This window comes from Varanus komodoensis, unplaced genomic scaffold (assembly GCF_004798865.1).
Source record: "Varanus komodoensis strain SLA01 unplaced genomic scaffold, ASM479886v1 scaffold67, whole genome shotgun sequence".
Taxonomy (NCBI): domain Eukaryota; kingdom Metazoa; phylum Chordata; class Lepidosauria; order Squamata; family Varanidae; genus Varanus; species Varanus komodoensis.
Window position 1 is genome coordinate 1,714,176 of NW_025336308.1, and position 24,396 is coordinate 1,738,571.

The 24,396-nt window shown below is 50.2% G+C and overlaps 2 protein-coding genes across 3 annotated transcripts; both read left to right on the top strand.

Moving 5' to 3' along the window:
* Nucleotides 1–5,409, top strand: LOC123033737 (cytochrome P450 1A5-like). Its single transcript, XM_044450494.1, has 6 exons — nt 1–834; nt 1,871–2,003; nt 2,738–2,827; nt 2,902–3,025; nt 3,976–4,062; nt 5,010–5,409. Exons 1-6 carry the CDS (start codon nt 4–6, stop codon nt 5,407–5,409), a joined length of 1,665 nt encoding a protein of 554 aa, XP_044306429.1. The 5' UTR covers nt 1–3.
* A 3,827-nt stretch (nt 5,410–9,236) lies between these two features.
* On the top strand, nt 9,237–16,474 carry LOC123033802 (cytochrome P450 1A5-like). Of its 2 annotated transcripts, XM_044450618.1 has the most exons (7): nt 9,237–9,392; nt 10,514–11,381; nt 11,934–12,060; nt 12,855–12,944; nt 13,497–13,620; nt 14,546–14,632; nt 15,627–16,474. In XM_044450618.1, the coding sequence occupies exons 2-7, from the start codon at nt 10,548–10,550 to the stop codon at nt 15,931–15,933; spliced, it is 1,569 nt and encodes a 522-aa protein (XP_044306553.1). In that variant the 5' UTR covers nt 9,237–9,392; nt 10,514–10,547; the 3' UTR covers nt 15,934–16,474. The 2 variants fall into 2 exon arrangements, with proteins under 2 accessions (XP_044306553.1, XP_044306554.1); XM_044450619.1 differs by lacking the exons at nt 9,237–9,392; nt 12,855–12,944 and having other exon boundaries at nt 10,254–11,381.
* Nucleotides 16,475–24,396: the final 7,922 nt, after the last annotated feature.

Sequence of the window (24,396 nt, forward strand, 5' to 3'; positions counted from 1 at the left end):
CCAATGTTGGTGGGAAACGAGAATGTCATCCCGGTCACCGAAGCGCTTCTTGCTTTCACTGTCTTCTGCTTCACCTTCTTCATCATCAAATCCTTCCAGCGGCAGACTCCACGTGGACTGAAGAGACTCCCAGGGCCAAGGGGTTACCCCTTGATCGGCAACGTACTGGATCTGGGGAAGAACCCGCATCTGAGTCTGACCCGGATGAGCCAGAAATACGGGGACGTGATGAAGATACACATTGGCACAAGACCAGTGGTTGTGCTGAGTGGCTTAGAAACCCTCAGGCAGGCCCTGGTCAAGCAGGGGGAGGCCTTCATGGGACGCCCAGACCTGTATAGCTTCCGACAAATTTCCGATGGCCAGAGCTTGGCCTTTGGGAGGGAGCCAGGGGAAATATGGCGCGCCCGCAAGAGTCTCGTTTTGAGAGCCCTGCGGAGCTTCTCAGCCGCTCCCAGCCTTGCGTCCTGCTCCACCAGTCTTCTGGAGGAGCACATCTCTAAAGAAGCGGAGTGCCTGGTTGCAAAGCTGTTGCAGGTCATGGAGGAAGGCAAGAGCTTCGACCCCATTCGGTACATGGTGATCTCGGTGGTCAATGTCACTTGTGCCCTCAGCTTTGGCAGCCGCTACAGTCACGAAGACCAGGAGCTGCTCACCATTGTGAATATGACGCACGAAACGGAGGAACTCTTCGGAGCAGGAAGCCCGGCAGATTTCATCCCAGTCCTCCAGTATCTCCCCAACCCCACCATGAAGAAGTTCAAGGAGCTCGACAAGCTGTTCCTTGCTTTCCTTCAAAAGCACATCAATGAGCATTATGAGAACTTCTGCAAGGTAAAGCGCTCCGGACAACCTGCAGGCCCTGCGTGGCCTTCCAGAAAGCAGAGCAGGGATGGGCCTTCCGTGGCCAAATGTGGCCCCTGGGAACTCCCTGTGCAGCCCCCCAGCCCCCCCAGATCAGCTGTCAAGGGGCAGGTGCGCTGGCAAAGCAAGAGGTTTTATTAAGGGTAAGAGTTTAGAGCATCTGCTGTGGGGACGGGATCAGAATCGCTGTTTCCCCACCGATGTTTTGTAAACTGCACTGGAACCATTGCTGATCGGTGCCCTTAAACAAATCCGATAGTGCAATCAGACTGAAGGTACAGTGGGCAACCCCACACACAGGCATAGGGGGAGAGAGATCCTGAACGGAGATCCTCAGTCGAGTCCAATAAATTCCAGTTTCTACGACTCGGACCCACAGATCCCATAGCAGGCCAGCTTCTCCCACGATTCCATGGGTTGCAAACCTGCCTTTCACCACTGGAAGAAATACCAGTTTGCAGTATTAGTGCTAATGAGAATTATTATTGTTATTATTGCATCACAGGTATATACTGCCTTTTCCCCCCTTGTGAGGAATCCAGGGTGGCTTACGTAGTCTTCCCCCAGGACATTTCATGCTCACAACAGCCCTGTGAGGTAGGCTAGGCTGACAGCGAGGGAACGGCCCATCGCCACCCTGTGAGTTTCAAGGGTGAGTGGGGACTAGAACCCAGATCTCCAGTCTGCAGTCACTCACGCTAGCCACCATGGCACCCTGGCGCTCAGCCAAAACGACCAAGTTCTGGTTTGAAACGTTCCCCTTCCATCAAGGAGCGATGGAATGAAACATACCCAGCAATCTGCAAAACGGAGATGGGAGGGATTTAACAAAATCCAAATACCTCTGGGGTGGCCCATAGCGGGGAGGGAAAGTGGCGCTGAGCTGTATCTCGGGCTTTGCTTACTTCGCAAGAACATGATTCCCAGTTTTCCCAGTCTGCTGGAAACGCGCTGGCCTTCCTTTCACAGGAGCAAGAAGTGACCACCTTCACCTTTTTGCTTCCAGGACAACATCCGAGACATCACAGATTCATTGATTATGCAAAGCCAGGAACAGAAAATTGTGACTAATCGTGGCTCCCGTGTGCATCTCCCAGAGGAGAAGATCGTTAATCTTGTGAACGATCTTGTTGGCGCCAGTAAGCATTGCTCTTTTCAGCCTTCTTGGAAGGGATGTGGAACACAGTTTTTCTTTTAAAACAACCACCTTTGGTATGACAATGTCCCAAGAAAGACCCATCTTGGCCAAGCTTGTTCGCACCAATTCGCAGCAGCTCCCTCCACAGAAGTTTTTCTGAAGCTATGCAGCTTGAGTTTTTCATCTGGTCAAAACGGAGCAGAGGAGATGAACACATTAAATGTTATTTATCTATTTATTAAAAGCTTTTCTATCCCTTTCCCTACAAATGTCTCGGGATGGCTTAATTTAAACATAACAAAGCCAAAATAGATGTAAACAATCACAAGATAATAGCAATACAAATCTCACTTAATGAAAATAAAAGTATAAAATGAAGTATATAATCTGATAAACTACTTATAGAATTAAAGCATGCAACCAATTAAATAGTCAAATAAAACAGACAAATGGTAAGTAAGACAATGCTACGTAAGATAATCCCATGGCAAATGGCAAATAGAAAAGGAGTCCAAGATGGGTGGGGTATTTTTTTAAAAGGAAATTCTAGGGGCACAACGACAAACAATTTCAGCAAGAAAAAAGGCAGAAATCAACAGAAGAAGCCCATGAAGCTGAAGACTGGCCACCCGTCCACTTCCTAGGTTTGCCCGTTTTTCTTTTCAGATCATCTCTAAGCTTTTTGTGAAGCCAAAAAATCCAGCCCTCATCCCTGTTTCCCACCTATCCATCCAGGTTTTGATACGGTGACAACGGCTTTATCGTGGAGCCTCATGTATCTGGTGGCCTACCCAGAAATTCAGAAGAAGATCCAGGCAGAACTAGGTAAATCTCAGCCTTCACGCACAGGGGTAAAATGTCCCTTCCGGTCCAGTCAGCTCTCCCCTTCTGCCTTGCAGACCAAACTGTGGGGGGAGAGAGGAACCCGCGGCTGTCTGATCGCCCCATGCTGCCCTACACCGAAGCCTTTATCTTGGAGGTCTTCAGGCATTCGTCCTATTTCCCGTTTACGATCCCCCACTGGTAAGTCCGAGGGGCAGTGGGGCGCTGGTGGGATGGCAGGGGGGACTGCGGGATGGAGGTCAAGCACACGAGGCAGGGGAAAATCCTACATTGCCATTGGGAGTTGGTGCAGTCTGCCCGATTTCGCCATCTCTGCAGCACAAGCATAGCCTCCGACCTGGGTAGCATCCGGGAGAGCTCAGCTCAACGAAGTCCGCACCATCTCCTCGTATTCCATCTTAAGACTGTGGCCAGTATAGAATTTAACACCCAGAAAGGCGTGAGACCTTTGAGTTGATTCTCATTACATTTGTACTTCTCAAACCTGAATGCAAACCTGGTTTCAGTTTGCTGCAGAAATCGGTACATTCCCTCGGTTCGTCACTCCATTTGCAAGAAAAAGAGAGTGCACAAAACTGTTCCTTTCAAGAAATGCACACAAAAATGTGTACGTCTGAAAAGTATGCACAGAATGCTCTATTCACTGGGAACGCTTTAGAGATGCGTGCTTCTGCAAGAGCAGACACAGACAATCACACCTCTTCAAACGTATACAAAATGTGTACATTTCCCAAAATAAGTGCAGAAAAATCTGTACATTTTTTTGTGAGGACTGAAAAAAAACCCTCTGACCCATCAAGGCCGAGCAGTTTGTGGACCTTTAAATATTTTGGCCTACAACGGCCATCGTCCCTCAACATTGACTGGGTTAGCTAGAACGGATGGGAGTTGTAGGTCAAAACAATGGGGCAGGGGGACAAAGTCATGCACCCCTGCAAAACAGAAATGAAATGCTTGGGGAGGAAGCAGCACCTGGGTGAACAGGATGGTGTTGGCCTGAAACTGGAGCCGGGCTCCGAGATAAGGCGTGGGCCTCCCTGGCTTGAACCCGCACCCTGTGTGTCAACGGGCTTAGCGGAATCCACAGCCTAGGATGAACTCCGCTCTTTGCTCTCCTCACCCCCCTGCAGCACCACCCAAGACACAGTGCTGAACGGCTTCTGGATCCCGAAGGATACGTGCGTCTTTATCAACCAATGGCAAGTCAACCACAATGAGTAAGTCCGCCTTGCATCTCTCCCCACTCCCTCATGGCCAGATGGCGCATCGCGGGGGCATCGGGGGTCCATTCAGGCCGAGCCCGTCCAGCAGTGAGTCTGCAGGGTTTGCTCGGCCTGCCTGGAGATGCCGGGGACTGAACCCGGGTCTCCCCGCTGCAAGGCAGGGACTCTCTACCTGCCCGATGGACTCTCCCATGCCTGATGCTCGAACGGGACGCTTAGTGCTTGCTGCTGCTGGGATTTAGGAAAGCTGCAGGGTTGTGTGTTAGATGGCCCTGCAGATACTTGGAAGGCAGAAATGAAACTCTGTGGAAAAATTAACAGAATGCGCTGCTTTGGGGAGATAAAGTTGTGTTTATTTTTAAGAAAGCAGGGTTTATTTTAAGCACAGCGTTCCTTTTGATTTTGTGCATCAACTCAGATGCCTCTGGATGGGGTCTGCAGGAACTTTATTGCTCCTTCTGGAGAGGTGAAACCCAGCCTTCCCCACCTGGTCCCTTCAGGTGTTTTGGACTTTGATCAGCCCGGCTGGTAGGGCCAGCGGCTAGGAACTCGGGTAGTCATAATCCAGAAACTCTGGTGGGCACTGGACTGTGGAAGTCTGTCTGTAAAGGCAAACATTTAAGCGTCTCACCTGTCCAGGTATGTTGCATTCACACCACTGTGTACCTGCGTTACTGCCGTGCAATAAGCATGAGCTCATTTTTATGCTAATCCATTAACTGTGAGGTGTCCAGAAAACTTTGGCTATTGGGCAGCAGAGAAACACAATGAATGAACGAACGAACGAACGAACGAACGAACGAACAAATGAATACACACACACATACAATTTTACACTTGCTGTATGTGCAAAATGAGATCTTTAAAAGCCCCGTCAAATGAAATAATCCAGCCAGTCTGCAGGTCCTTTGTGTGAGAGGTCTGTCCTCTCTCTGTTGCAGGAAGCTTTGGAAGGACCCGTCCTCGTTCAGCCCAGAGCGCTTCCTCACGGCGGAAGGCACGGGAATCGACAGGGCCAAGAGCGAGAAGGTCTTGGTGTTTGGACTGGGCAAGAGGAGGTGCATCGGGGAGTCCATAGCCCGCCAGGAGGTCTTCCTCTTCCTGGCCTCTCTGCTGCATGCACTGGAGTTCAGCATCTGTGATGGGAAGCCCGTGGACCTGACCCCTTGCTACGGGCTGGTGATGAAGCACAAGCGATGCGACCGTTTCCAGGTGAAACAGCGGATCCAGAAGCGGCGCTCTGAGGGAGCTGTGGAGAATTCCTTTGGCCAGGGACCCACGAAACCCTTTCCAGCTGTTCCCAGTCGCTGTAGTGCAGGGGATGATGGGAAGGGAAGCTAATTGATTGGGGAACCCTGGATGGGGAGGGGAACTGGGACCTCAGTTGGATTTGGCTTGCAGTTTAAACCCTTACCCACACGCTTCTGTAGAAACATAGAAACAGAGAGAGCCAGAAGGGGTCTCCTGGGCCATCTAGTCTGACCCCCGGCTCCAGTCGGCTCCACTCATGACATGCCCACCATGTGCATGTCCAGCCTACCAGGTGCACGATTGCTCTGCCTGACGAAATGACCTCCCCACCCCCAATTCCTGGATACGGCACGGCAACACCACTCTTTGCACCGTGCTGGGTCCACAGTTCCCCTCGTGTTTAACAGGGAAGGGGCTATGCCTCCTCTCCCTCCCCCCGGGGCAGGCGACTTGCAGCCCTCCAGATGCTTTTGCCGAAGCCTCTCTGATCCATGGCTGGCTTGGCTGGGACCCATGGAGGTTACCGGCCGACCGCTGGGGGCCCACGAGCCGCCCTGCTTCCCCTGAGTCCCGGCGGCCTCCTGAGCTTTCCTGCGTCCCCATCTCTGGCCCACGCTGGCCCTCCATGGCGCTCAAGCTCTCCCTGCATGCCGCATCCACACACGGTTCCAGGAACGGCAGCTCCCCCGATGGACGAACTCTCCTGCCCTCTTCCCTCGCCTCCTGTTTGCAGTGGGGAAAGAGTGGCCTTTGGGCCAACTTGCTTTGCACGCAAACCTGGGCAATCGTTAACCTGTGCTGGGGGAAGGAAGGCAGATGCTGCATCTGCAGGCCTGCTCCGTGCAGTGAGGGTCAACGGGGACCCTGGCGTTTGAGCCTTCTCTCTTTGGGATCACGTGCCAGGACTTCAACCCTTGTGGACGGGCATTCGGACCACTTCGTCCTGGAGCCCACTTGCTTGCCCGGACACATTTTCCCTTGCTAAACAATTATTTTAATTTAGAAATGTAGGATAAGTAGACACATAACGATGCGCTTTAGCACAGGTTCTATGCATGCGTTAGAAATATTGTCCCTAATCAACACCACTGTAAAAATTGCATTTGCTATTTCAGCCAGTTTTTAGCTGGACATGTTGCTGGTTAGGACGCCCTCCAAAAATTGGAGGATGTACTTGGTGGATGCTGGGTTGTCGATTATATTCCTCTGCTCAATGAAATATATATTTTCTTTTCAGCAAGGGGCACTTCCCAGAATTTCAGAAACCTTCCCATCCCTTTTGTTGTTTTCCTGGACTGATCGCATCCTAGCTGCCATTAATAATAATAAAATTTGTCTCTCCACGATTGCTCTTGCGTGCCGTTCAAAACGAAGGACGGAGAACATGCTAGGATTCATCTTGAAATGTACCGTGTCCCCAGGCCCCTGTTTCCAAGTGCAGAGACGTCTCTGTTGTGGCTTTTGTGTGGGTGTGAGGCTCCATCCTTTTCCAGGTTGTCACTGGTGTATATTTTGAAGGGGAGCTACAACTGATGCACCCACAGACTGATACACAATGGGCAGTTGTTGCTGGAGCTGAGGACTGACTGAGCCCCTGCAGGTGGGGCCCCATCTCCTTGCTTCATTCCAGGGGTCATTCCAGAAAAACAAGCCCCACTCCTCTCTCCAGCACAGCTTCGGCTGCCTTATCTTTCCTTTCCTTGCATGCATTCTGACTTGTTTTCTTCCCTCAGCTTAGGTCCAGGGGAAAGGGGGAAAGCAGCCAAAGAGCTCTCACGCAAAGCTGGACAATCTTTAACCTGCTTCTGGCCTGGCCCGGCCTGGCCTTTCCAGCCAGGCTGACCAGAGGCCTTTGGGTTTGTTCTCCAACTTCACCAATGCCCTTTATTGCTTTATCCCGCCTCAGAGCCTCCTGTTTTTCCATCAAAATAACCTTGAGCTGTCTGTTCGGAAAGAATATGGGTGCTGATGGGCGAATCGGCCAGTTCCGCTTTTGGCTGCTCTTTGGTTCTTTCCTAGATGCGAAGAACTTTAAAATTTTGGCCAGTTCAGACAAGAAAGGAACTGCACTGAAATTCTTCCCCTGGGCAGGCGTTTGGCTTGGGAAAAGAGCACCAGATGGACCTACAAGAGGAAATATCTGGAAAACCTGGAGAATCCTTGCCATCCCCTGTCCTCTAGATGCTTTGGACTTTGGCCCCGGTCAGCACCAACCCACATAGTTGGGTTGTCCAAAGCTTTTGGACAGTTGGAAGTTGTCTAAAAGTTTTGGAGGACGCCAGGTTAGGACAGGTGTAGATGACACCGTTGGATGGACCCCTAGCTTGGTGTAAGGTCCCTTCCCGTGTTTCTGAGGACTGGGGAAGAATTCAGCCCACTGGCAAGCCCTGCCCCAGGCTGGGACCTTGCCCTCTTTAGCTCAGCCGACCTGTGCTTACGCAGAAGAACTCCTACAAATCCTAGCGGGCGCCAATCACAAAACGTCCAGGCATGTCCCCGGGAAAACTACTGCATTTCCAGCACATCCCCCAAAGTCCTGCAAATCTTTGCACAACCCCGACATTTTTAAGGGCAGTACAACTAAGTGAAGTAGGAAGCTGGTAACTGCCTTCTATGACGCTGTGTGTTCCTATCGTGACTGAGTATTTATTCTACACATATGTTAACGAAACAGACCAACTTGCCCATCATCCACCCCCCCCCCCCGTAATTTTGGATACAAACCCACGGCACCGTTGACTAAGAGAAGGTCTACAATTCCTAGCGTGTCCCCAACCTTATTCTTCGAACAAGATGTGGAATAAAAGTGTCACACAGGTACCTGTTCACCTTCTCGTACTGGCCTTTCCTCTGCTCTTTCTCCTGCATCGCTTTACTTTGTCCCTTCTCTACCTCTAATTCCCAAATTTCCCTGATCCCTAAAAATCAGACTGTCAGGAAGCCCAGGAGAATATACACTCAGATCCCAGGAAGACGTCTTTGCCTTGAACCTCTGCAGTTTTATTGGTGAGAACACCCAGGAAAAGCCCTTCTGCGGAGACCAGATTTACAAGAGTGCTTCCGGTTAGAGGCACAACCAGCACCCACAAGCTTCCAGAGCATAGAAAGAGTTTTTTTTTTTATAAGCTGTGAGTCATGTACACAGTTTCAAGCCAGTGGTGAGATTCTGAATGGGTGAGAACATGAGGACAAAGGGGGAACAATACAGATAATACTGAGATATCATTATAGGGGTCTGGAAAAGCATCATGACCCATCAAAGGCTTGGTCAGCAGATAAATAAAACAATCAGGAGTTACAGAAATCTAACAGGTTTAAAATGCTGTGGTTTTGGCAATCAGAGATACAGAATTCCTTCATGCAGGTGAAGCTAGCTAATTTTATATTGCAAAGGAAGCCCAGCATCTCTGATGACTTGTCTAATTCTGCGAGGAAATGTATGAACAGCAGCATCCCCGAGGTTGCCTGCTTTTCCCAGGCATGTGGAACTGGGCGAAAAGTTCTAGTCCCTTTGAGTGGAGAGAAGCAAGGGCACCTGCTGCCAGATCTTATATTAAAGGACATGCAAAGGCATATCTTTTTATTCGAGGATTTATTTGGACTTTCCCAACAGCACCAAATGAAAACTGAAAGCAGCAAAAGGAAGAGTTGTTACGGGACGGGTTGGAGATGGTGGGAGATATCAGGAAATTATAGTAACGCTTCTTGCAAGCCCCCTAAACAAGCAGAAAACACACTGCCCCAAACCGTACGTGAACTCCAGCAAAGCTGGAGCGTGGCTGATGTGTGTTGTACTCTAGACTGTGCAAGGATGGCTTGTTTTGATTGCGCTTGCGCCAATTATTAGCCTAGTCTTGGCTGCCAAAAGTTGGCTTGGCGGCAGCAGAGGAGGTGAATTTGGCAGCTGTTCTTCTGACCCTGCGCATAAAACATCTTCTTTGGCAGCTCAAAAGGCAAAAGTGCGGCTGGTAGAAGAGAGAGATCTCGATGCACCTGGAAGAGGAACCGCCACCCCCGCCTGTGTCTGTAGAACACTTGTAGGTACCGCTTCCTCTTCCAGCGGAGACACGCAGGTATTTATTGATTTGCGCTCCTCTGCAAACTTATGCACAATTAAGTGTGAATGAATTGATGAAATTGAGGGGGTTCAGGTCACACTTGAAGACCGAGCAGGGGCTGAATGTGGGTTCATCGCATTGCAGGTTGTAGCTGGAGGGCGGATGGTCACTTGACCCCAAAACGACCGTGCTGACAAACCATGGTTTAACCATGAACAATCCATGAAGAGAACGCGTGGCTTGTTGTTGGGTTGTGAGCTGTGGGTTGTCAACCACGATTTTTTATCCTGGCTAGGTTCGGACAAAACGATGACCTATGTTTCACCAACAACTCAAATTGCAGGGAACGGTATGAAGGCACAAGAAGCCTCATTGTGCTAAAAGCAAGTAGGCATTCGATACCCATGGAAATTGGTATCACTTTGTAGCTGTCCTGCCCTGAGCGCACGGAAGCCCTGTCCGCACCGTCCCATCGCAGGCACGGTCAGTTTCAGTCCGGGGTCAAAGGCCAATTGGCGACTGCGTGTCCAAAGCTGCAAGTCAGGCAGGGGTTTCCAAAAGCCCCGTCCAAGAAACAGGCCAGGAACCTAGATTTTTAATGTGTATTATTTTTATGCTTGTTTACTTATTGTGTTGGAAGCTGTCCCGAGGCTTATGCGAATGGGACAGCATACAAAAACGCCAAATACATAAATAAATAAATACATACATACAGACAGACCTAAAACCAGTTAGCATCAACCAAGTCTGGGGGCACAGAGCATGTCTCTTGTGATTCATAAAACAGAGCAGCTCATTGATGCGCAGCTGCAACTCAGCACAGCCAGCTCATTAAGTTAATAGGTAACTCCTCTTTCAGAGAGTTTGGATTCTTGTTGAAGCCGAAGCCATACACTCCTCCTTCTTTCCAGGGGGTGGATTCCCTCTGGCTCCTGCTCCCGGGGACCCACAGGGGGTGCCCCGAAGGTCCTGACTCCTCTTTTGCTTATGGGGGGCATCATCTGCAGCCACGACCCCTGTGTTTGATTGTGGCTGTCTTTGACGGAGGGGCCTCCTCCAGTTAGTGCATGACAGTCCCCACGTCCCTGTGCCCTCGGCAAGCATCCTTTCTGGGCCCGTCTTTTGACTCGTTTTAGCAGCTCTCCGGCATCCGTGAAACCAGCATCTGCCATGTCGCTCGTGGGGATCTTGAGCACGCTCTTGGCCACGGAAGCCCTTGTTGCCTTTGCCATCTTCTGCCTGATCTTCATGATCGTCAGATCCTTCTGGGACCCCATCCCCCAGGGCCAAAAGAGGGTCCCTGGGCCGAGGAACTACCCCTTGATTGGCAACATCCTGGAGCTGGGGAAGGACCCCCATCTGAGCTTGACCCGCCTGAGCCAGGAATACGGAGAGGTGCTGAAGATTCACATTGGCACAAAGCCGGTCCTGGTGCTGAGTGGCCTGGAGACCATCAGGCAGGCCTTGGTGAGGCAAGGAGGAGACTTCCTTGGACGTCCGGATCTCTACAGCTTCCGCTACGTGATAGACGGCCAGAGCCTGACTTTCGGAAACGATACTGGAGAGGTGTGGCAGGCGCGCAGAAAACTGGCCCAGAATGCTCTGAAGAGCTTCTCCGTGTCGGCCAGTCCTACCTGCTCCTCCACGTGCCTCTTGGAGGAGCACATCCTCCATGAGGCTGAGTACCTGCTGGGGAAACTCCAAGAGGTGATGCATGAGAAGAAGCGGTTTGACCCTTACCCGTACTTGGTCACCTCGGTGGCCAATGTCGTATGCGCCATGTGCTTTGGCAAGCGCTACAGCCACGATAACCAGGAGTTCCTTAGCTTAGTGAACGAGTCCGAAAAGTTTGTGGAAGTTGCATTCTCGGGGAATCCTGCCGACTTCATCCCTGTGCTTCAGTATCTGCCAAGGTACAGCATGAAGGCCTTCAAGGATTTCAACCAACGGTTCAATGCCTTCTTGGTGAACAGAGTGCAAGAGCACTACAAGACCTTCAGCAAGGTAAGAGGCACCTCTAGGTGTGCCTTTGCACAGAGGTAAGCAAGGATGCCCATGGGCTGGATGCCGTCACTGCACCGGTTTCGGCAGCAGCGATTTTGGTGGAGGGGAGGTGCAGCTGCTGGTGGGCATCTCCCCCCGCAACCCTCTGAAGTGGCCCATTCTGCCCTAAGACATAAAAGCTGCATTATACAGAACCAGATCACTTATCCAATCGGACCAGTATTGTCCGCACGGACTGGCAGCAATTCTGCAGCCTTTCAGGTAGGGTTTTTGCTGCAGATGGTGCTTAGGACCTTCCACTGCAAAGCCAGCACACTACCAGTAAGATATGGTCATTTTCCCATTAAAAAAAATCAAGCAAAACGATAGTCTTCGCGGCTGTGAAAAATAGAGGTTCATTTAAATGTGAAGAGAGGGTAAAGGATGGCAAAGAAGCCACGGAAGCATTAAAGGACAAGAGCCCTGTCAGGACACAAGCTGGCAAACTGGAAGTGTTCTCAACTTGCATATCTGCTCAGGAGGAAGTAAACTGGACTTGTATCCCTTTTCCAGGACAGTATCCGGGACATCACGGATTCCCTTATTGACCAAAGCCAGGGAAACAAGATAGACCAAAATGGGAAGCTTCGTTTGCCACCAGAAAAAATAGTGAACCTTGTCAATGACATTTTCGGGGCAGGTAAGGACGGTTCTGGAGAAGGGCCAACCGAAATCAAGGGCGAGTCATCAGTTCACAGTGACTGGGTTCAGACAACCCTTGAGGGTTGAGGATGGGTAGAGGGTGGGTTGTCTTGAATGACTGTTTCTTGTTGAAACACGGGTCATCTTGTTGGCTGAAGCAACAGAGAACCCATGAAGAGAACCCATGGTTTGTTGCTGGGTTATGAACCGTGGGTTGTTCACCAGGTTTTGTTACCTTGGCTTTATCAGTCTGAACAGGTGTAAGATTGTGAGCCAAATTAGAGATGAGGAAGAAAGAGATGTGGTACTGGATATCATAGACACATCATCTTTTCTCCTCAATCTTTCTTTCTGCCCCCTGTTCTCCCTCTTTCTCCTCTCTTCTCCATCTGGCCACCCATCCTTCTAATGTTCTGATAAAGGCGCGTCCATCTTACCCCACATGGTGTGGCTATAAGAATGAGAGCCTCTTATCAGTGCATGGTGGCCGCTCTCATTTTGGGGAGTCTTAGGAAACATTTGGACTCAGTGACCTCCATGGGATGGAGACTTTAAGGTGGCCCCTGCGATAGATTGCACCTTCATCATTTTTGGGGGGCATCTCGCAGGCATCGGGCTGAACGCTGTTGGAAACAGGTTGCTGGGGCGACGCAGGTCCCTTCTGGTTGTTATAGCCCTGAAGAGGGGTGGGTGGAAGTGCTGAGAAAATCAGAGACACATAGTATAGCTTAGGCAGAGAAGACTTGCCTCCTTTCTGACATCTAATAGTACCCTCTTGGCGTGGCCCCGCAGGTTTTGACACAGTGACCACAGCGTTGTCCTGGAGTATCATGTATCTCATCGTTTATCCCCAAATCCAGAAGAAGATCCATGAAGAAATAGGTACGTCCAGGCTCTCGGGGTTTTCACCTGATCACGCAAACACGGGGAGGGCCTGGGACGTTCCAGGATCGGGAGGATCTCAGAGGGACTGGAAGCTGTGGGGAAGCACCAACAACAATACCCACCAGGCGCTTCCTCGTGGGGGGTCAAAGGGGGCGGCAGAAACAAGGGTACGAAGTGGGGCAAATTAGGGATCCTGGCAGGCCGCGAGCCAGAAATTCCCCTTCCGTGCCCGAACATGTGTTAGCTCCGATATTTGGCATTTATTTGCGCCTGCTTTTGGGGTATAGCTACACACATTTTGTGGGGACGGGGTAGGAATGATCTGTCTGTTTTTGCAGATGGTTTTGATGCACTTTATCATGTATTTGTGGTTTTAGAAGTAGGATTTCAATGGTTTTTGTCTATGGCATTATCTCCATGAAGGTTGTTCACTGCCCACAGTTTTTTAGGAAGAAAAGCAGGGTACCAACACAACAAACCAACACAGAAATAAAGAGTATCTGTGGAGGTTGGATTCTGGTATTGTTCTTTCTCTCCTCTGTCTTGCAGATGAGATTATTGGCAGAGAACGAAAGCCACAGCTCTCAGACCGGCCCTCTCTTCCGTACACAGAAGCCTTTATCCTCGAAATGTTCAGGCATTCTTCCTTTATCCCCTTCACAATCCCACACTGGTGAGTTCTGGAGGCTTCCCAGAGAGAGACGCCCCACCTTGCGTGGGTGACGAGCCACAAGGGGTTGTCATGTTGCCCACGCCCAGACTGGCTTCCTGAAGCCTGGCTTATTTTTCACTGGCAAGAGGTCTCGACCTCAGAGCTTATTCTGCGGGCTGTTTGATACCATCATGGGTTGTTGTGCCATCTGAATCCGGGAGAGCAATTTCACCGCAGCTTTAGCAAGTCCTCGTGCAGGAGCAGCAACTGCTCACTGCTCTGGTCCAGGGATCGCCCTCTCGCTAAGAAGCCAGCAGCATTTTGGCGCAACCGTTGCTGCTTTGCTGCACTTATTTAGTTTATTTATTTCTTAATTAAAAATCAAATAGACTGTCCCATGACTAACATCTTGGAACGGTTTGCAACAAGCACAGGTAAAAACGGCACGGCATGCATGCAGTGCCCTTGCAGAATATGGCTCCTGAAAATTGTGCAAATTTGCAACTGCACCGTCGCACTTTTTTGTCCGTCTGGTGTGTGCAGTCTGGCCTGCTCAAGGGCCTCGTGTGTTTCGACTGTCAAAGCAAGCGCTGAACCGGGGCAGGACACACAAGGCGATCGACCGAGCAAGGCTGCTCCTCTTGACAGCGGAGGAAATGGACCGGGCAAGTCCACGCTTATCAGCGACCGCTGCAAGAGTCCACCTGGGTGCTTGTGAGGTGGGGCAGCGACTGGAGTGGCAGGCTGGGTGGGAGACACGATGGGTGATGTCCTGGCGAACGTGGGGAGGCCGGCTGGAGGACCAAGGAGAGGGACCCGCAACGAGCGGCTTATTTGCAAGTTGCCTTCATACGCCATGCAGGAAGCTCCTTCCTTCGCCAGCTTTCCATCCCTGTCGCCTCTTTGCGAGCGTTCAGACATGAATACCTCTCTCGTCTGTTTTCAGCACGACCAGAGACACCGTCTTGAATGGCTTCCACATCCCAAAGGGTCTCTGTGTTTTTATCAACCAGTGGCAAGTCAACCATGATGCGTAAGTCTGGCCAAAACCTTGCAGAAGCAGACCTGTTCCATCCATAAGCACACATATCAGTCGTGTTTCAAAATACATTTTTAAAGAGTGTAGTAAAATATTAAGTTGAAATGTAGCTATATGCCCTGCAATTGTATTACTTTCAGTATTTGATTAAAAATGGAGCTTAAATTAATACAGAATTAATAACAAATCAAATAACTGCAGCAAAGTTAATTATAGCCAAGAACTGAGAAGTAAAATATAATTACCAATTGTCTGATTGGTATAGAGAAGTTTGGAATATAGCTATTAATGACGATTTATCATGTGAGATTGAAGTGAGAAAATGGCATTCAAAGAAAAACAAGTCTGATGATGTTTGGGATGTATCTACTGAGTATGTTTCAAAAATGGGGAAAGGATTTGAGCCCTTGAAAAAGTCGTTACAGTTTTGGAAAGTCCTGAAATGTTTGAATGAGTTTTTTTTTTTTTTAATTGTAACATGTATCATTGGTCCTGGTGGTGGGAGACACTGCATTGTAACAATTATTATAATTGTGTGTTTAACTTTATATGTTTCTATTTTAGATGTAAGGTTTTTTGGGTTGAATTACATACACAGCTGGGTTCAGACAACCTGATAACTCTCACACAAGGGCTGAGCATGGGTTGACTGACTGATGCCATTTAACCATGGATTATTGCTGAAACATGGTTTCTGCGTGTCTTGTCTGAACCTGGCCAAGATAAAAAAAAACCATGGTGAGCAACCCAGAGCTCATAATGCAACAACCAGCCGTGGATTCTCTGAGGAAGGCATGACTTGTTAGCCCAGCTGGGTTCCAACAACATGATAGCCTATGGCTCGCCAACAACCCATATTCAGTCCTCGAGTTGGGTTGCTGTTGGGTTGTCAATGCAATAACCGCAAAATGGCTTTCAAACAGATGTGTTAGAGGTGGCCAGATCCCATGCTATTTATCTGCATTTTTAAAATGTGCTTCCATTTCAGGAATCTCTGGAAGGATCCATTCTCCTTTAATCCAGAGCGTTTCCTTACTGCGGACGGGAAGGACATTAATAAGGATGAGAGAGAGAAAGTTTTGACCTTTGGGCTGGGGAAGAGAAGGTGCATTGGGGAAACCATTGCCCGGTGGGAGATCTTCCTCTTCCTGACCATTTTGCTCCAACAGCTGCAGTTCAGCGTTCAGGACGGAGTGAAGGTGGACATGACCCCACGCTATGGTCTCTCCATGAAGCACAAGAGATGTGACCAGATCCGTGTGGAGCACCGTTTTCCAAAGACAATCAGTGAATGAATTGCAGAGACATGTGGACTGGCAGGGGGAAAGTTCTGAGTTTCTGACACACACACAAACACATAAAGACGTTGTCCTAGATGCAGAGATCTAGCAAACTTTCTTCTGTGTAGCCAACTTCTCAGCCTCATACATCATTTTATTACCTTTTATTATGGTAATAAATAATTACCCCCCTGCCCACTTTTCCTTTTCTGCATAGGGGATAAAACCCCAACATCTCCTCCACCAAGGGATGCATTTTCTGATGTCTCTGTGTTGACTGGAGCGGAGTTGCTGAGAAAAATTGTGTTGCTTTAGCACAGGCCCCCTCATGTGCATTGTCTGAAGCCTTATATAAAGGCAAACAGAACCAGAGGGCGAATAATCCGATGCGATGATAATAAATAATAATTCATCACTTCCTTGCCAACTATGCTGCCAAATTTAATTGTATTTCATTTTCTTCCATGTAGCTCAGCAGTCCTTTCCTCCTAACATTTCCTCTTTGTCATCTTTGTGTTCCTTAATTTTGGATAATTAAAGATGGACGAATCTGTCAGTTTTGGTTTTTCTCTATTTCTTGTTTTTCCAATCTTCTTACGTTAGTTTCTTCCTAAACTTTGAGGTATTCTAACAAAGAAAGTGAGCATGGAAATGCATAACCACGGGAAGCCACATCTATTTTTGCCTCAGCCACATGCTTTTTGCAAGCAGTTTTAACCCAATGCATATTGGAAGATTATTTTCTCAAATAATTATCCACTTTTTATTGGAAAAGTCCAGTGCAAAACTTCTAAAAGTAAAACTTTGGAGGATGACTGAGCTTTGGTTCATGCGGTGAGCTTTGAAAGCACAACATTAGCTAAGTTACATTAAAATGAGAATTGAACAAATTCCTCTGTTGTCCTTACGTACGATTTATCCTGCTGGGTTCAAAGCATAGATGTCTTTCCACTGCTGGGCTGCCGCCTTCTTTTTTCTTCACACGTTGGTTAAGCATATCATGTTTCACCAACCTCACATTTCAAAGATCCAGCTCCCCGCATTGGCTCAGCCTTTCCCAACCTGGTGGCTTCCTGATGCTGAGTACTTCAACTCCCATCTGCCACAGCCAATATGGCCAATGGACAGGAACACTGAGGCACAGCAGGGTGGGAAGCCTCTTCCAGTGGGACTTGGCTTCCCTGGGCCATGAGCTGCAAAGCCACATAAGCCTGGCCAGGAAGGATGGGAACTGTAGTCCAGCACATCTGAAGGGCACTGAACCAGGGGAACCTGTTCTGTCTAGGGACCCGAGGGGAAGCAAGGCGCAGACGTTCTGAGCCCCCTGTGTCGGGCGTGAGCAAACGTTTCAAAGGCACCCCGGTTTCTGTTCAAAGGGTGAAATAATCTAGCCCCCAAAGATCCAACAGCAGCAGGTCCCAGAAAGGAAAGTAAACAGAGAGCGCATGAATCCTGCGCATGACTGCTGGCCGGGAGGGGCTGGGAGGTCTGCTCAGGGCCCTGCAAAGCACTGGGGTTCCCCAAGTCCGCTCCTGCACCAGCCTCGCCCCTCCGCCCTCATTTGTGCCGGGAAGGAGCACGAACGTGGCCACGCACCTGCTTCCGCAGGCACGCGATGTGGGCACTCAGGTGCTCCCAGGCGTGCCAGGAGAACTCCCCTCGCCTGCCCTGCCCAAGCAATGGCAGAAACCGGAGCGTGTGAGGGAGGCTGTGGCTCGGCCTTGGCACGCACACACACACACACGCACCCGCCAGCTCTACCCAGCATCTGTTGCCCGTCCAAGGTATCTATTCCCTTCCCTTCTTTTCTCCCTCTCCCATAATACGAGAACCCAGGTCCATCCCATGAAACTGATGGGTGGTGATTCAGGACAGGTAAAGGGAAGGACGCCTTCCCCCCCGTGCATCATCAGGTGACGAAATTCCACCCCAAGAGACGGCCACCAGCTTGGATGGCTTTGAAGCAAGGCCAGGCAAATTAGTGGCGATGCCGGCTGATTATGACGGCTCCGGGATCAACACGGATGGCAGGATCCCAGGTGTCCCACCACCACTGGAGGCATCTTCAGGAGCTGAGCCAGGACCTTCAGACCCTTCGGCTCCTCAGTGGACCCTGGAGCCATCTGAGATGCTCCTGGGCCCCCAGGGGAGATGCCTTCAGACGTGCCTGTTGGAGAGGCAGAGAGCTCAGCTTCTGGGGTGGGTGCAGACTCCAGACCCCCACTGAGCCTCCAAGAATGCAGCGGCCCCATTCGGGCCTGGCTCAGCCCCACTCGCTGCGATGCAGCTTCCCAGTGGCCCTTGGTTCTGTGGCTGACGGGTGAGTCGGAGGTGGCAGTCCCAGCAGGGGCTGTCGCTGGGAACTGGGTGCACCTTGAGGCAGGGATACAAGCATCCCAACAGGTGGTGGAGCTTCCAATTCTGCCAAGGCTCAGACTGTTTATGTCCTGCACCGGGGACTGCCTCCTTCGCAAGGGCCCAGAAGCTCAGCGCCGAGAGACTCAGGAGTTCGGCGCTCGCCGCTTCGGCAGCCAAGCCGGGCTGACAGTGCCACAGGCTGGCCAGTTGCAAGCACTGCAGCCCGTCCCTGCTCAGGGCTGAACCCGTCCCTGGCTCGTTCTTGTGCACCCGGAGTCAGGCCTGCTGTGCTCCATGCCTTAGGAAGAGAGGAGCTGACCGTGGAGCAGAGAGTGCGGCAGTCCTGTGGTCCTTCAGCCAGACCTGGCCCTGCTAGGGTGGACGTGTGTCCGGCTTGGAAGGGGGCACTCCTCTGTTTGATGCACCCGTTATTTGCAAGGCCGTCCAAGCCCAAGTCCAGTTGAGACACAGGGAACTCTAAGGAGCAGGGAGACCAGCAGGGCCTTGAAGTGACTCAGCCACAGTTAAAAAGCCACACACCTGGGAGGCGCACTGCTCACCTGGGGACCCTCCACCCAGCCTTCCCTAGAAATGCCCGAAATTGAACTTGGAACCTGTTGCATGATGTTCTCCTCCCCAGCATGTTCCTCTCCAGGATGCACACTATCGTCTCGGGTAGACCAAGAAATCAAAGGGAAGGGCCAAAAATTAAAAGAGGAGAGAGCAGGAAAGGGGTTTGTCCTGTGGCTGAGAAAGGCACCTGGGAAGGGGGAGAGGGTGCCTCCTTGTGCACGCAAACGTCTGAGAAGTCCTCTGAGCAGGGGCACCAGACTGGTCTTTCCAGCCGCTCTTCAGGGACAGTCGTCCCACAGGCACCAAGCCTCCAGGTAGCACTGCAGGGGACAGGTAGGTGGGGAGGTCAGCGCAATGATGAATGAGCGCACGAGCTCTCAGGCCTGGAGCGCATGCGAGCACTCCAAGGAATTCCACCTGGAAGGGCACCTGTGCTGCAGGTGAGAGAGCACCCTTCAGGGAGTGTGGGCCCCGCGGGTTCATTCAGCCTGTCCGCCTCGTGTCATGTCAGCCGGGGGTCAGACTAGATGGCCTGGGGTACCCTTCTCTTTCCTGACCCGTCCTCATGTTTCCAGGCGCTGCTGAGAAGAAGGCACAAGGCTGTTCCCCCAAATGAACTACAGGGGGCACCATCGCTCTTATTTTCAGTTTGCACCGACACAAGGTAGCACTTTCCCGATCACCACCTTCCTTATCTTCATTATTTACACAGCACCAGTGGAGCCAAACAAAGAACTCTTACTCAGGCGGTTATTTATTTATTTAGAAATGTTGCATGCTCTCCGACTGCTACTGTCTCGGGACAGTCTTGCAAGCAAAACAGAATAAGAATGAAGCAAAGCATCTAATAATAAAACCATACATTAAAACCTAATCAACTTTTTAAATAATGGGTAAATTAAAAGGTTTTTGCCTGGCACTGAAAAGAATACGAAGTCAGCCATCTTTTCCGAGTCATGCATATCCTGCCGAGTTTTTCACTGGGACAGAAGCGGTTTGTATTAATTTGCACTGTTCCTGTTATTCTCATTTCTATCCCACCCCAAAGTCAAAGCTCTCTGGCTGGTTTACAGTAATTCATAACAGCTACAATGCTAGAATAGATAATAAAATACACATACAATACTAAAACACAAATACAGTGAAATGTCCAGATATGCAGTTTAAAAGTGTAAGGAATGAAAGCAAATTCAATACAAACCAGACCTGTTAAAATTGGATGACACAGAGTTGGAAGGGCCGCCATCAGGTCCCACCACCTGCCCCATGCAGGACTGTAGCCTCCCATCCAGATTCTAACCAGGCCTGAACTTGCTTAGCTTTCAAGATGGCAGAACCAGGCACTTCAGGCACTATGGAAGCATGTTTCATCCTATTCCACTAAACACAGTCAGGAAATAGAGGGCAGTCTTAACCTAACTGGAAAAGATGACAGTGTTGGTACCAGATGGCCTCCCTGGACGATCATTCCACAATCATGGGGCCACCACGGAGAAGATCTTCTTGTCCCCTTGCAATAATGGGAGTTAGAAATAGAATGAAATTCCGGTCAAATAATCCAGTTCTCTCCACAAGGGAGCAAAGGATACATGATAAACTGTGAAACGGAGATGCAATTGATTAACCATATCTGTACATCTCTGTGTGAGAGCAAAAGGTTCTCAGGGCATCAGATGCAAGCTCGGTTTTGTCCCTCTGTTGTACTGCTACATCAAAATGCTAAACTGCACATGCTTATACGGTATTCTTTTTTATCAGGGTTGAGAAGCAGCGTTGCAGGTCTAATGTATCAGGTATGCTGGAGGTCCTGTGAAACGCGGAACAACCATGGACAGGGGAGGACCATGTGAATTGGATGCTTGCAACTGAAGTGAACAGGGTCTCCATCTAAATAGGAGCCACGTAAGTCCACCAAGCCAGGAATGAGATTTTGAATGTGCAACTTTCCAATTCAGTTGGGAAGCCACCTGATCACACGTGGCCCAGAGGGTCATGAGCCATCATCGCAGATGGTTCAGCCACATTGTACAACATGCAATGGTTTATACGCACATCTCAAAACCCAGTCCTAAACACCTTTACTCAGGAGTCAGCCTCACTTGTATGGACTGAACTCAGGGGGACTTATTTCAAAATAGGTATGCAAAGGATTGCACGGTTAATGATTAAAACCAAAAAAATAGAGCAGTTGACTGAACTCAAGTCTGTTAGACGCAGGCCCAAAATACAAACTAGAGCCACTTTTTCTGGCTGCTACTGCCCATAACTCTGTCCTTTCTCAAAGGAAGACGAATAGGTGGACTGTAGATCAAATCCAGCCACATCTTGCCCTAGATGAAGACTGTGACTTCCAAAATTCTAATACCAAAAATCTAATACCGAACTGGCTCTCTACTTATGATTGTTCACTTATTTTACTACTTCTAAATAGTAGTGGCTAATAATTTGCTGGCTGTTGTAGCCTCACGGCTGAGAACCACAAACTTCCTGAAAAAGGGCTCAGGAAATGAGATCAAAGCTGCTTCACTCCCCCTAGTCTGAAGCCAGGCCAAGGCCTTCTGGCATGGTTCTCTCAACAGAAAGTATCTCCTGTGTAAAGTGGCACAGGAAGTAGATCAAGTCCGGAAGTTTCACTTTTTTGATGATATCGTTCTGCAAAACGAATCGACACCTGTTGTGGAAAAAGCCACACTTGTACAGCGATACAATCAGAAAGTTCCCAGAAATATTTTTTACCAAGCTGCTGCTACTTTTCTGCACTGACAGGCTAGCAAAACCACATTTTATTAATAGAACCTAGCATGTCTTTAAACAAAACAGTGTGGTCCTGAAAACACCCAGGCTATATACTCCCCTGTACCAGTAGTATCAGGTATGATCAGATTCCATTCATTAATGAAGAATTAAGAAAAGCTGTTCTGTTGCGGCTTGGAGGTGGCCTCCCATGTCTGCAAAGACCCTGCACAACTCCTGCTCAGCAACAACCCTTCGATGTGTCCCGTTCTGGGCACCAAGATTTAGGAAAGATGCAGGCAAATGAGAACAGGCCCGGCGGAGGGCAAAAAATGACCCAGGGACTGGAAACAAGCCCTGTGAGGGGGGACTGAGAGAGCTGGACATGTTCAGCCTCGAGAAGAGAAGGCTGAGGGGGGACATAAGATCCCTCTAGAAGGACCCCAAAGGCCGTCGCAAAGAAGAAGGCCAAGATCTCTTCCAGCTGATGCCAGAGTGCAGGACACGGAATGATCAGTTCAAGTTGCAACAACCCAGATTCAGGCTGGGCATCAGGAAAGGTTTCCTCATGGCCAGAGCAACAGGGCAGTGGAACCGGCTGCCCGGAGAGGTGGGGGGCTCTCCCCCACTGGAGGCATTCAAGGAGAAACGAGGCAGCCCTCTGAGTGGGATGCTGTGACTTGGCGTCCTGCAACAGCAGGGGGTGGACTGGATGGCCTCCATGGCCCCTTCCAACTCTACTCTCCTAGGATTCTGGAATTCTGTGAATGATCCAGATTGGGACAGCAATGTGGCTAGGAAAGTTGCACCATTCCTCCGGCAGAGTCCCAGTCCGAGTGTCCGTAACTTACTCTAAAAATCAGCAACTATGGCGAACACTGAAGTATTGACCTACTTTGCTCTGAGGGGGTTTGTTCCGACTGCCCCCCAGCCGTGCTCCCCAAAATCCAGGCAATGGTGTGGATGCATGTCAACAACCCTGTGCTCATGACTTTCCTCTCCACCAGGAGCAGGTCTTTTGCAAGCGCGTGGATTTTAATTGCCAGTTCAAGGCCCAGCCACCCAAAAGTACTTTGCATCACAGCAAGGCAGAAAATATCACTGCTTGGAAATCTTCCCTCCACAACTAAGCTCCGAGGGAACTGGGAAAGTTGAGGGGGTGGCGAATTATGGCAAAATTCCCGCTAATTAAAAAGTAATGGTATCTTTTCCTTTGCGTTCTTCTTCTCCTTCTTGTGACTCTAAGTGTTCGGAGGGCGGAGGCTCTCTTGCATGGAAAATCTCACCCGTAGAAATGTTTTTCGGTGTGCTTGGGCAGATTATCTCTATTGATCAACACAGGGTCCACACCCATCCCCACATCTAACAGCTGTTCTTGCTTGAAATAAGACGTTTGATCCTATTTTCATCCCCTGCTTCAAAGGTGTGTTCTGTCTTTCACATCTCTTTGAAGGCTGGCTCACTTTTTTCTCACACCGTCCAAAAGACCACTGTGGGCCTTCCTTGCTTTTCATAAGAAAAGCCACAAAGAGTGACTGAGTGCTTTCGAAAAGGACACCCAGGCCTCATTAATACTGAACAAAACTTTCTGCAACCTGGCGCCCCTGACTTTTTTTTTTTAAACTACAGCTCCCATCAGTCCCAGCCATCACGGTCCATGGTGAGAGATAATGGGAGTTGTGGTCCAAACCATCTCAAGGACGACACTTTAGGGAAGGCCACTCTACTAGATCTCAGCTCATTAACCCTTTTTATTTCCATATAAATACACCTAGTAAGAAAAGAAGCAGAATTATTTGTAGTTGATGTCCATGGTTGTCATAAACGAGGTATTCACTTTGTGAGAACAAACTGGAAATGTTTCTTCTGAGTCACAGAGGAATGGAAGAGGATGCTTGACATCTGCAGTTTTTGTACACTTATGCATTAAAAGTGAACATTCTCAAAATCACCTTTGTTAATTGTGACACAGCCGTTTCAGTCAGTGAAAGGTTTAGAAAATGAACGGCTTGCATTTGGCTTGTGCATCCGTACAGCAGAGCCATTGAAATCGATGGGAGGCACGTCCTATCGATTTCAGGGGCCTAATCTGAGTAAAACCGAGTCTGGACACAACGGAGTCATTCTCACGGATTCACAGGTCTGTGGCTCAAAAGCCGCCACATCGGTGTTATCAATGGTTCGGGATAAAGCTTCTGTTACACCAAAGGAGCAAATGCTGCCTCCCCCCCCCCCCCGACAATCCGCGCCCTCTCTCTTGCTCTCTCACATCGGATCACCCCCCCCCTCCGGTGACCTGCCTGGTTGTTTTTGTTTTAAACAAATCAACACTTTTCTGTGCGTGAGGTGCAGCGAGGGTAGAGGGCACGGTGCGCGCCAGACTCCACCCGGCCCAGCCTGATGGGCCCACGGCGAGGGATGGTGGGATTTGCAGTCCAACCCCTCTGGAGGACTGCAGGTCGCACACCCCCGTGTTAAGCGGCGGAGGCTGCCCCCTTCGCCGCTGCCCTTCTCCTGCCGCTCCCGGCGGAGGCTCATTCCCCCGGCAGAGCATCGCGTTCGCCCGTCTGGGCGCGATCCGCAGCCCCGCGGGGCGCCGGGCGGGCAGGGAGGCTGCCGCGCAGCGCCCAGAGCGGCAGCCCCCCGCCGTTGCTTGCACGGCCCGGGCGCGGGTGCCCCGGCCCCGGGGACGAGGCCCTCGGCGGCCCCGCGCCCGGCAGCGCGCACAAGCCTCGCCTCGCCTCGCCAAGCGCGCGGCGCGCGAGCGCCAGGAGGTGGCGCGGTCTCTCCGGCCAGCGCCGCACCGGGGACGGG